The sequence below is a fragment of the Crinia signifera genome, chromosome 2, assembly GCF_055691185.1.
Source record: "Crinia signifera chromosome 2, ASM5569118v1, whole genome shotgun sequence".
Taxonomy (NCBI): domain Eukaryota; kingdom Metazoa; phylum Chordata; class Amphibia; order Anura; family Myobatrachidae; genus Crinia; species Crinia signifera.
Genome location: NC_139218.1, coordinates 260,618,572 through 260,631,506, shown reverse-complemented (window position 1 = coordinate 260,631,506; position 12,935 = coordinate 260,618,572). Strand labels below are relative to the sequence as shown.

The 12,935-nt window shown below is 44.2% G+C and overlaps 1 protein-coding gene across 2 annotated transcripts in view; it reads left to right on the top strand.

The window, feature by feature from the left end:
- The window catches only part of SLC67A2 (solute carrier family 67 member 2), a 30,322-nt gene extending 23,127 nt beyond the window's left edge, over positions 1-7,195 (top strand). For both annotated transcript variants that reach the window (XM_083174393.1, XM_083174394.1), the window contains 2 exons: positions 2,527-2,736; positions 3,921-7,195. In XM_083174393.1, the coding sequence (XP_083030519.1) occupies positions 2,527-2,736; positions 3,921-4,711 (1,001 nt within the window). In that variant the 3' untranslated portion in view covers positions 4,712-7,195. The remainder of the gene's footprint in view (positions 1-2,526; positions 2,737-3,920) is intronic.
- The last annotated feature ends 5,740 nt before the right edge of the window (positions 7,196-12,935 follow it).

Below are 12,935 nucleotides of genomic sequence, written 5' to 3'. Positions count from 1 at the left end.
CAGTTGGTGCTCTCCTAATTGAATTTTGAACTGTTCTGTAGCCACTGGACATAACTACTGCACCCACCTCTGAATCAAGCCCAAAATATGTAGGACTAGAATAGTTCAGCAATGCATAGTTATCAGAAATAAATAAAAAATCTATAACTTGGTAATTTCTATTGACCACTTGAGTGGTATGCCCAGAAATTTTCCTGGCTCAGCTGCGCTGCTGCAGCGAGCTGTCCTGAAAAATTTCCGGGCATAGCACTAAGATGAAGGTGTGCACCACTGGCGCATCACTTGTCCGGGGAACCCCCCAATGGACCCCACTCTTTCCAATGACCATACCACCACATTTGCTATGATTGGCGCAGTTATACATTTTAAATGCCATGCCCACTAAGCCTTCTATTAGAGAGTTGATCAAAGGCCAGGTACACACCAGAACGATCCTGATTGTTAGTAGATCGTTAGCAGATTGTGTGATTTTCGCACGATCTGTTGGAGCACATGATCTGCTAACGATCTGCATCCAATCTGATCCCAATCCGATCTGTGTCTGTATCCAGTTGAATGGATCTTTTACAGATCCTCACTGCAGCAGGTAGGATCTGTGGTACTTGTGAGTTATCCGGGCTGCCGATTTTTTGATTGTATGCCTTAAGTTAAGGCATACAAACAGATGCGATGCGATATCGCATCGCATCGCATCGCATGCGACCATCGGATGCGATGACCCGATTTTTTCCATAGGAATCAATGTTAAAATTGACTGAGTCCATTTTAACATGGAGTTCAATGGGAAAAGGGGTCCTTTTCATACCCCTACTATCCAAGTGGGCATGGAGTTGGATATAAACCTGTGGCGAGCGTAGCGAGCCACCGAGCCCGAAGCGTAGCGAGCCCCGCGAGGGGACACAGAATACCGTCCCCTCGCGGGGCTCGCTTCGCTCGCCACGCTTCGGGCTCGGTGGCTCGCTACGCTCGCCACAGGTTTATATCCAACTCCATGCCCACTTGGATAGTAGGGGTATGAAAAGGACCCCTTTTTCCCATTGAATTCCATGTTAAAATGGACTCCGTCCATTTTAACATTGATTCCTATGGAAAAATCGGGGCATAGCATCAGATGGTCGCATGCGATGCGATGCGATGTGCCCGATCCGACCCGATTTTAGAAATCGGCAGCCCGGATAACTCACAAGTACCGGATCTGTAAAACAACTAAACGACAGCGGGGACGCGCATCGGATTGGAATCGGATCGGAATTGGACCTAAACATGCCCAATCTACATACAATCTGCATCCAATCGGTCGGAATTGGATCCAGATTGATGGAATTGAGCCCTAATCGTTCTGGTGTGTTCCCCCCCCCCCCCCCAAAGATGTTCACTTGACAATAACCCTAATAGACCACATCATTTAAGAGAACTCTCCCCTTAATAGTACAGTAATTCTGAGCTTACTGAACCAGCCTGGGGAAGACATTCCCACATTCCTGGACTTCTTAAGTATACTGATATTTTAAATAGCTGGTTGTATATAATTTATAGCTAATTCCATTATTACATTTTAATATGTACCTAATTGTCTTTCAAGTGAAATTTGTTTTAATTGAATTCTATTTGCATGGTTACTCTGTGGCCAAATTCCTATGTTTGCTTTTTGTTTTTAAAGGATTCTGCCTTTTAAATAACTGCCCCTTTAAAAAAAAAAAAAAGTTTGGCCGGCATCCCGCACCTCCGGTGAACTGGGTTGCTATTAAATATGCTCTGTTATTTGCTTTATGTAATTCATTGGATCACATATTAGGAGCGGGTGCCAGATTACTGCTTGTCAGGGGGTTCCCGACTGTCAGAATCCTGAAGTCAAGATCCCGACTGACAGGGCTATTCTTCCTTGTGGGGTTCCACGACCCCTATAGAGGGAGAATAGAACCTGTGGCAAGCCACCAAGCCCACAGCGTGGCGAGCATGCAAGGGGCTTCTTTGCGCTTGGCCCCCCCCCCCTGTCGGAGCACCGGAAGTCGGAATTCCGACGTCGCATACTGACCGTCGGGATCCCTCCTGTCGGGTGGTCATACTACACCCATTAGGAACACTGATCAATAAATAGTTTTTAACAGAACCCCTCCACACTGTATCTTACTCCTACTTTTTTCTTTAGTAGGTTATTTTCTTATATTTGTAGAGGAAGTCAAGATGTACGAAACGTACATGTGACACTTTTCAAAAGTAACCTATAAAAAGGTGTTTCATACAGCATTGTGGAGTGTTATGTGACATATTAACTGGGGGCACCACTTTGTGGCATAATATGAACTGGGAACTATTGTATGGTCTGGTATAATATGAACTGGAGGCACTGCTGTGTTGCATATTATTAACTGGTGATACTACCTCAATGTTCTAAACCTCTCCATTGCTCTTGTAACTGGCCTAGACATATTAAAATAAAATACTACTTTTCTACTTGCAATTAAGTATGAGCCAATTTGTTATTTTAGCTTTGTAAAAAAAAAAAATCTATTTCCTCCCTAACAGGAGTTTTTAAGCATTCGCTCTCCATTTCGAAAGCATTCCTCTCAGACCTTGTATCAGAAAAAGAGCGCCCCCATGTAATGGGAAGGTTCAATGCAGCTTCCAGCATGGGGTTTATCCTGGGTCCTGTTGTTGGTGGTTACCTTACAGAGTTACAAGGCGGTCTTTATATCACCTCTTTCCTCTGCACCGGTATTTTCATAATAAATGCAGGTATGTAACATAACATTATAAGCCAGTATAGTTGTTAGTTTAAATAGTAAGTCCTTTAGTTTTATAGATTTCATTATTTTTTTTTAAAGAAGAATATTTACTGCAATATAAGTTCTGTGTGGTTGATTTTCTCCTGTCATAGTATTTTTACACTCCCCTGCCTGTCTCCCATATGACTGCTTTAGTATACCTATTCATGCATGCAGAATACAATCTGCAATAATAACAAAACTATTTATTTGGTCATGAACATAGAGGTCCCCTTTTTTTTTTTTTTTTTTATAAATGGGTTCTCAATCTAATCATGTAAGTAAGTGGTGTGCTGTCTGTGTGCATTGCACAGTGAATTAATGGGACCCACACTCCGCATTTAGGGGGTGAATCAGAGCTGGTTGCAGTTTTGCAAACTTTCTGGGACCTCACCGATTGACGTGTCCCTTCCCTGCAATAATATTCAGGACATTGTGAAAGTGCAAGCGCTTCTCTACACAGTGAAGTGCTCACACATGACTGGTAGCAACCAGGGTCATGCAGGCCATGTTTTGGGTTGCAGCGGCTACGTGTGATGTCACACAGCTGCTGCGCTCCTCCCCCAGAGAGGCCTGGGCACACCTACTTTTAGAAAACTCTGCTTCCCATCCCCGCAATGCCACATCCCGCCCCACCACCCAAGCGGTACATTCTTAAACTGCAATCACAAGGTGAGTGTAATTTAAATGTTCGCGCACTGGTGTATGGGTCTGATTCAGGCCTTTTGTAACTCGACACTTCGATTTGATGTTGCCACTCTAATCGTGCCTTCACAATCCAAGACACAGTAACCTAAACGGTGAGGCCCCCAAATGCAGTAGATCCTTTACAAATGTATTTGTTTAATCTATATTGAAATTATTTATTTATATCACAAATGTGTGATCCTGGGTAATGTTATAGGAAAGATCATTTTTTTTCTTTTTTTTTCAAAAAATATTTGTTGCTTGGAGCCACTGTAGTGTGATTATGTTAGCTATAACCTGGAGGTATGATGTCACATACATTACATTCACAAATTGTCTCTTACCTGAGTTTTAATCATTCAGAAAACTTGAACAATTGTCTGATAAAGGTGGGGGGAAATAGTTCTGTGACTATTTGACCTTTTGATTTTTTTTTTTTTTTCCATTTCCCTCATTTTCAACTTGCAGGTCTAGTTTGGATTATGCCACAGACTGAGGACCAGCTGGGCAGTGTGCCTCTCTCTAGTAGCCGTGTATGTTTACAGAATAATGGGACACCAAAGCTTGGTATTATATTAGACGCCTCACAGGAGGACAATGTGATCACTCCAAATCCACCTCTACGGACCTTTTGGGGACAGATTGTTTCGGTTTTTAAGAAGGTCATAGACGTGGCTTTTTCTCAGATGTGGGACATATTTTTGGTTCGTTTACTAATAGCAATTGCGGTGATGCTATATTACAGCAACTTTGCCTTGGCTATGGAAGAAAGATTTCACATGACTCCACGGATGACTGGCTACCTAATAAGTTATGGCAGCACCCTTGGAGCTTTGGCTGGGTTTTCACTGGAACCGCTTACAAGACTTTACCAATATAACACATACACCATGTTGTTACATTCCAGTGTCCTCACGTTCTTTTCCATCCTGCTATATTCTGTAGCACCTAAAATGTGGATAGTTATTCTGTCTTCAACGTTTTTGGCCTTCTCTACTAATATCGGGAGGACATGCATTGTGGACCTAGAACTTTCATTGGGGGAGAAACATGGAAGCGGTACACTTATAGGAGTTGGACAGTCAGTAACATCAGTGGGACGCATACTCGTTCCTCTCTTCTCAGGAATTGCACAAGAATACAGCGCTTGTGGGCCACCTCAGCTTGGTGCTGTTTTGGCATTAGCATCTATATTTCTGATGTACAAAAGTAAATCACATTATAGTAGCTCAACACACAGCAAACCTAAAACGGAATGAGAAATGTCTCCCTTGAAAGAAGACTGAGAAGAAATATGAAGATCCTTCTAATTTGCGGCACGTGCAATAACTACTGTTAATATACAAATGTTCTCATACACTGTGGCTTCTGTCATGGTAAACAGCCCTTTTCAGCACCAAGTCCCTGATGGCTCAGATGTGCCAAACGTAATGTTTGCTCAAACATGTGCGTCTATTTGCACAAATAAGCCAACTGTATGCAACAAAACTATTTTGCGTAATTGCACTGATGGATTTGATGTGTGACGTGTGACGTGTACACATTATTCTTAATCTTTATGCAAAGTGCTACTGCGCAGCAGTTCTAACATAGAGTTCCACTGTGCTTCCTTTGCGACTGTACATGTCTAAAATTGATTCAGGTTCTGGTTAGTCGTAGCCAAGTGTCTCTAGTACATTTGGTGGTGTTTTGTTGCACCTGCAATGTGACCAAGGGCCTGATTCAGACTTGATTGCAGCCGCGCATAATTTGATGTACCTGTGTGAATGTATACTATGTTTGCAGGCGTACAACTGCAGGGCCGTGATTCAAAACTGTCTTGCACAAAAGAGCTACATGTCGCGACTCTGCTGGTGGTGGGCGCGACATATCAATCATGTATGCGTTGGCTAGGCTGCCCACATCGCATTTACCAATGTCATTAACCAATTAAGCCTGCCGACATTTCACTCCTGGTGCGGACCTTTATCGAGGCAATGGCAATACAAGCAGCAGTAAACGGCAAACCAACAATGGGGTATGATCAGCCATCTATAGTAGGGTGGCCAATCGCGGGATCCTGGGATTTGGCCCCCAAAACACCGGGATTGTTGTATCCAATCCGGGGTTTCGGGATTAGACTGCGCATGGGCAGTCTAATCCCGGGCAGCATCTGAGCATAGCTCAGACGCTGCCCGACTTCCCCTGTACCCGGCAGCGCTGCCCTTCGCCGCGTGACAACGTCATTGGTCACGCTGCGCAGGCCTCAGACAGCCAAGAAGTGTGCAGAATGTGCTGCTGGCTGGCTCCCGGAGACCCCGCCTACCCACCCGGCACAAGGAGAACTCTCCCCCACCCGGCTTCCTGCTTGCTCCTGCCTACCCACCTGGCTCCTTGCTCCCTGAGACCCCTCCCAGCTCCCCACCCAACCTTCCGACGACCCCACCTGGCAACATCACCATGTAAGTAAACATGCAGGGCATTTTTTTTTCTTTTAGGGAAGCCAATACCGGGAATCCTGGGATTGAGCATTTTTCAATCCCGAATCCAAAAATAGATTGGGATTAAAAAAATGCCCCGGGATTGGCTTCCCTAATCTATAGAAAAACACAATACATGCTCATTATAATGAATTTGCTTGCTCTCCTCAGCAAGCTATTCTGTCTTCTCATCATCTTTGTCAGCCTCTGAGGGAAGGGCAGCCATGGGGCGGGGGATCTTTAATGGGGGATGGAGGTTGTAAGGGTGTAGGATTATCAAAGTAGGAAGGGTATGGCAAGTGGGCAGAGGAGATAAAGTAGGATGGTGACAGCATGAAGTCAGGATTTTGGGAGGGGGATAGGGATAGCATGGGGTTTTGGGAGTGGGGTAGGGAGGAGTTTTGGAATGTATATTATTTAACATTATTAAGGTTACTATTATTAAGGCATTAATAAAACAATACAAACACATACCCCTGTCAAATAGTTTTTGATATTTCAAAACATGGCCACACACCTGCATGTTACTTTTAGCAAATCAAATGTCACATAACAGCATGACACTTTTTTACAAACATTAAGTCAAAACCAAACAAACCGACACTCTCATATGAAACTTTAAACAAAATTAAATCTATATACAGATTTATACTTACAGGCTTGTATCCGCTGTCGCAGGCTTGACAGAAGTTCTGGCTGTCGGTGGTGGTTCGACCACCTCCTTTCTAATTGGGTAATTGACTGCCTGTGGCCTGTCTGCATAATGATGTGTTTAGATACTTAGTTGAACATGTGTGATTGTGCAATTTGCTAAATCCACATTGATGAAGGAACACAAGTACCAGGTTAATCGCAGCCAAGCATATCCATAGACTGACTCGGGGGTTGCAATATATTTCTGTGTAAGTGGCTGCACCTAAATTTGCAGCCATCTGAAAAACTCCTAATTGTTTGCCGGCATACGCCCACCTTCTTGCCCCTCTTGTCAGGGCTATGCTTCCACATCAGCGGGCCCGGCGACAGGGGGGGTCAAAGGGTACAGCTGTGACGGGCCCCGAGTATCAGAGGGGCCCCAAGTTCAGCCCCCGCTTGGCCGCCGGGCCACTCATCCTCTGACTGTTAGCGTGGCCGTGGTGCCGCTGAGACAATTGAGCCTGCAGTACATGGGGGCTGACTGGGGACATTCGCCGGGACACGCAGCTCTTGGCTGCCGCGCAAACAGCCTGTGGACGGTCCGCCGGGACATGCAGCTTCCGGCTGCCGGCGCTTACACACACTGACATGAGCCGGTGCTGTCAGTGTATCTAAGCAGCGGCCGGAAGCTGCGTGTCCTGGCGGACCGTCCACAGGCTGTTTGCGCGGCAGCCAAGAGCTGCGTGTCCCGGATGTCCCCAGACCATTGTGGGTGCTTATTATAAACATCAGCATCTAAGGTGAGAAATCTTTATATGTGGGGTGCACTTTGGGTCTCTACTGCTGCTTCTCGGGGGCGTGTCTAGTGTTAGCTCAGGTCTGGATAGCAGTCTCTTGTCAATGCTTTGATTTAACATACTGCACTTGAATTGGTCTCTAAGGACGTATGGCTTCAAACTGGCAGTAAATATCTGAATTTGGTCACACACGTGTATATACAAATACACTCCACAAAGGCCGCACATGGATAAGAAAGAAGGAAATCATGCAGTTGAAGTTCAAATGTTTTCGATGTATTTTACCACATCGTCATCAGGATAATACACGGGTGAAAATCACATACCTTTATCATACCAGCACCAGTGAGAACACCGCCCCCGCATCATCCGTACAGAGTGGATGCGCCCGCTGATGACGTCATCCTACCCTGTCGGTTACTATGGAAACGCGTGTAACACCAAGCACCTTAACTCACGCCACTTGAAAGGTGATGCAACCCTGGTTAGCATCATCATCGTGCGGCGGTTGCCATGGTGCGTAACATCAATTGTCTAATGGGCATTAAGGTGTGTGGTATAATATGTAGTAGGCATCACGATTTGTGGCATAATGTGTATTAGTTGTCAATTCAGAAGTGAGACTATCTGCGCTGGGGGCAGCAATTATATGGGACTCCTTGCCACCAATATGCCCACCATTCCTCCCTGCTCCACACAACTACTAGTGCTTGAGGGGGTGAGGGCCCCCAGAAATATCAGTGTATGGGGCCCCAAGATTTCTGTTGCCGGCCCTGCACATCAGGGGCCTCCCACAATGTGCCTATTTCTTGGTCACTGCCCCGTGTACAGGTTTAGGTTCGTACGACTCTCAATTTCATTCTACAAGCATTTTGGCACATGTGCAGTGCGTGTTTGGCCCAGTATGCAATAAAAGCCTGTGCTGTGAATTCGCACAGCAGCGATCAGGTCTGAATTGCACAAAATTTAAAGAGACGCTACAACACACAGCGCAGCCCAGTCTTGCCTGGCTTCTGATGTATTGGGGCTAAGTGTATGTGGACGCATGTACTGTAGATTGTCATTCTGTTAATACATAAAGCCAATTTGCTATTTCTGTAACTACCTTAACTTCTAGATCTGAGACTGACTAATGGTTTTATTGATAATCCTAATCCTAACCACTATTTAAAAAAAATCACACCATGTATTTTTCTAATGGCCAGTCTGCTATTCTAGACTACTATATCCCATATAATAAAAGGCTAGCACTGCTACTGATCTCTTTTGGGGTAATTCAAGTGTTTTTTACACTTTTGAGAACAAACTTGTACTGCGATCAGGTTTGAATTAGGCCCATTGTTTCAAGACCACCGAGAAATCCTTTCTATAACAATTGGCATTAAGCTTTTAGGGCATTCAAGGTTACTTTTTTAGTGCTTTGTATGCATTTTAGCAATCTGGTAAATAAATATTAACCTATTCTGTATGTATTACACTACTAATATTATGCTATTTTTTTATTCGTGGCACAAGTTGTTGAATTTACTAAAATACTGTAATTGATTGTAATTATTATACAGCATTTATATAATTTGTTTGAGAACTTGCCTTTGTGCTGATGATCTGTGTGTGGCGAGCCGTCTTTCTCCTTGTTGCACAGAGTTCATGTATTTGTACTGAGGGGGTTATTCTGGTTGATTTGTAAGGCTGTGAATTTGTAGCCTTGGGAGTCCACCAAACCCCGCCTGGCCAATGAGGGCCTGCCCCCTTTGCAGCGTGTGTTCGCACGCACTGGCTGCGAATGGATGTTTAACATAAACATCCATTCGCAGGCTGCGGGGGAACACCCACATCTTTCGATGGTCGCGTTCACCCATATATAAAGTGACTCTCGGGTCACTTATATATGCGCGCACTTTTGAGATGAAATGGGCGGGCAGCTGACATCCGGTGATGTCGGCTGCCCGCCCATGTCACCCGGCGATTACCATGGGAACGCCCAGCGGTTTCACTCCTGCAATGTTAGGTGCGTGTATGCGAGCGAACGGACCTGAATAAGGTCCTGAGTACAATACACTTACGGCTATTATAGAAATATTTGCAACAAGACTACTCTGTATTATTACTGTTGGATGGAAGCTGTCTTTACATTCCTGACATTTCAGTGCTGGCCACAGTGAGCTGCCACACTATTTGGATGTAGTAGGTTTTTATTATAAAATGTGAAGACTTATATTGCACAGGTGTATACATGTCTTTGTTACACCTTCTGGGGACAGATAGGGTATTTTAGCAATAGAAACTGTAGCATGTGTAATTAAATATATGCAGTACATAGTTACATGAAACATTGCATATCTCTTGCACAATCAGTGTGGTGAGGTCACTGGTTAATGATTAAGAATCAAGTTCTCATAAGAGTAGTAAGATCTATACAGGAACAGGTCAAAATAAACTGATTTGTGAATGCAGTCTCACACTCTAGGTGTATGGGTCATAGGGTCGACACAAGAAATAGGTCAACATGGTCATAATGTTGATAGCAGTTGTTGTTTTTTTTTTTGGTGTCTGTTAACTTAAGTCAACATGGACACTGTATAATTGTACCGCGGCCCCTAGCCCCTCACTCTGGACCTTATTCTGATCGGTGCGTACTTTCCCGAATTCTTACGTAGCGGGCCGCACGCCACGCTGTGCGGACATCGTCCGTAGAAACGCCCCCCGAGCCTCCGCATTCGGACGGACTCACTCTTTAAGAAGAGGGCGTGTGTACGGACGACATACAAACCTTGCGTGTGCGGTGGACACGCACAGATTCTGCACGGTCTTACAGCGTAAGCACAGTCGGGAACCTGGCCGTACGCACCGATGCAGTGTATTTATGCACAAATCACCACTATTATCAGAACACCCAAATCTGTACCATGACCCGCTTATGCAATTAGGCAACCTCATTAAAAAGGGATTGTTTCTAATGGTCATCTATTATTTATCTAATTGATAATTAAACACTTTAATACCACTTTACATTAACCCTTTCATCATGCTAAGTTCACAACATTCTTTGTATGCATATTACATCATCAATTATTCTTCACCTGCAAACACACACATACAAATCAACACACTATGTACATCTTTACATTACCCTTCACTTTCAACCACTTTTATGCACTAAACCCATCTATATATACTGTATATCCCTTTTGCACCTTACATAAATAAACACCACTATTTATACTTAGATACTTATATTTATACTTATACTGTAAAATTATACAATAACACACAGACCACTTATAACTTTAACTGGAAAAATTTATTTACATCTTACAACAATTTGAAAACAAGGTCTTCAGACCAGGAGGTCGCAAACATTTTTCACCTCTTCTGCCATGAGCAGAAGGTGCTGGTGCAGTCTGAGGAGGGCCCCTCTCAACCCCTCGCCTTCTTGCATCTGGTCATCTGTTAAAGGGGGATCAACATTAATTATGCTAATCAGGTAGACCTTGTACTGTCAATCCTAAGTACCTACAGCATGAGAAATCATACATACAAACAATTACATAGGCAATACTGTTTGTAATGGTAAAAAATAAAATGGGCCCACACACACACACACACTGGCTTACACTACTGAATATGTGACTGATAAAAATCTCCTGCCTTAACAATCACCAATCTACTACAAAGCTACATCCAATACAACATGCCACATTTTGCCATACATATATACCTGCATGTCACTGCTTAATAGCTAAACTGCATAATAGATAGATACATAGATACATAGATGGATGGATGGATACATAGATGGATGGATGGATACCACATTTAAAGGCTAGCCTAGTCCCTCTACCCCTTACTTCCGGAATCATTGTCACATTGCCAGATAGGTGAAACTGCTGCACTAATCCGCTTCCTTACACCAAACAATTTCGAAAGTCAATCCATCCTACAAAATAGCTTGACAAAATACATGGCAACAACACAGGCCAACTGGCTAGAGGGGGGCCCAGGGGAACTGCCCACTTGGGACTCCATTATAAATCACGCCTGACCGTACTCCATTGATGTTTTATTTCTGCTAGTATAGAAAGGCCCTCCATAAATAAACACGCATCACCTACCTGAGCCTCCAGATTCCACGTTTGCAGCTTGGGCCTATAACCCCTAAGTGTGTCTGTTGTAACCCACTTTTGTTTTTTAATTAATAATAGAGTAAAACACACAAGATTCACCAGTGGTACCTAACAAAAAGTACTACCACCAATTATTAATGATGCCTTATGTTTACCTACCAATTACTTCTTCCTCCACCACCTCACATGCCTCCTCCTCGTACAATCCCTCCGAGGCCACTTCTTGCGCAGCCTCCTCCTCGGCCACTAGTTCAGTGGCCTCCTCCTCCGCCACTAGTTCAGTGGCCTCCTCCTCCGCCACTTCTTCAGTGGCCTCCTCCTCCGACACTTCTTCAGGGGCCTCCTCCTCCTGGCCCTGCTCACGGGCCCGTCTTGCACGGTCACGTGTTGTAAGGAAAATCAAAATGCAGAGTGTTAAATAAGTCACATGATTTGTTCATTCATCATGCATCCCAAAAAATGACATATTACACCCACATTACAGCATGTCAAACATGAAGTACCACACAAATAGTGTATGCCATGTTTAACTCATGATCAACCAGGTTACCTTATTGTCAAAAAAAAGGTCATGTAGGCATTAATGTACAATTGTCCATTTAATGTGTAAACACTTACATCGTGCAATGCTGGCCCTTATTTGCTGGAGCTTTTCTGGCTCCCGGCGCCTCACATCAGACCATCGCCGCTCCAGCTGGGCGATGGTCCTGCGCACCTGGGTGCGCGCGAATATGCGCCTGCGGGCAGCGGCATACGCCTGGTGCTTCTGGCGGTTTATAATGAAGGGCCCCGCACGCCCCAGCCTGGTCTCCATAACGGAGACCAGTGCCCTCAGCTCCGCGCCAGAGAAGGGTGCTGCTCTCCCATAGGCCGCCATCTTAGCAATGGCACAATTCAAGCAATCATGTCCTGTAATTGGTTGTTCAGTGTGATATTTGGTATTAACTTTATTGTTCATTTTGACATTAACAGCGTGTATGCGCCTCAACAGACGGCTAACCCATTGCATCGCAAAACAACACATGCTGTACCTTTGCATAGTTGAGCAGACCATGCCATTACTTAGTATCTCCTAAACAGACAGTGTGAAAGAAGTTTGCAATCCATTATATGTAATCTATTACATTCACCAAACATGGGTGAAATAGTCTGCATCACTGGCCAATTACACCTAACTGTACAAGGTACTAAACAGCTTTATTATAGTGAAAGCTATACAGCAGAAACATACTGTAGCAAATAGTGCAAGACCTTTTCCCAATATTAGGCCATGGTGCCATGTGTACACTTACCTTCTACTGGCCAACACTAGAGATGTGGAATGCAATGTAGCTAGCATCAAGCCAGTATTTGGAGACCTTTCACATGTGATTTGGATGCTAGCACTGATTACTATTGCCTAAGTGGTGGGCTGGATTTACATATGGAATGGTTAGTGTCATTTGTACTACATACCAAACAAGTGCACAG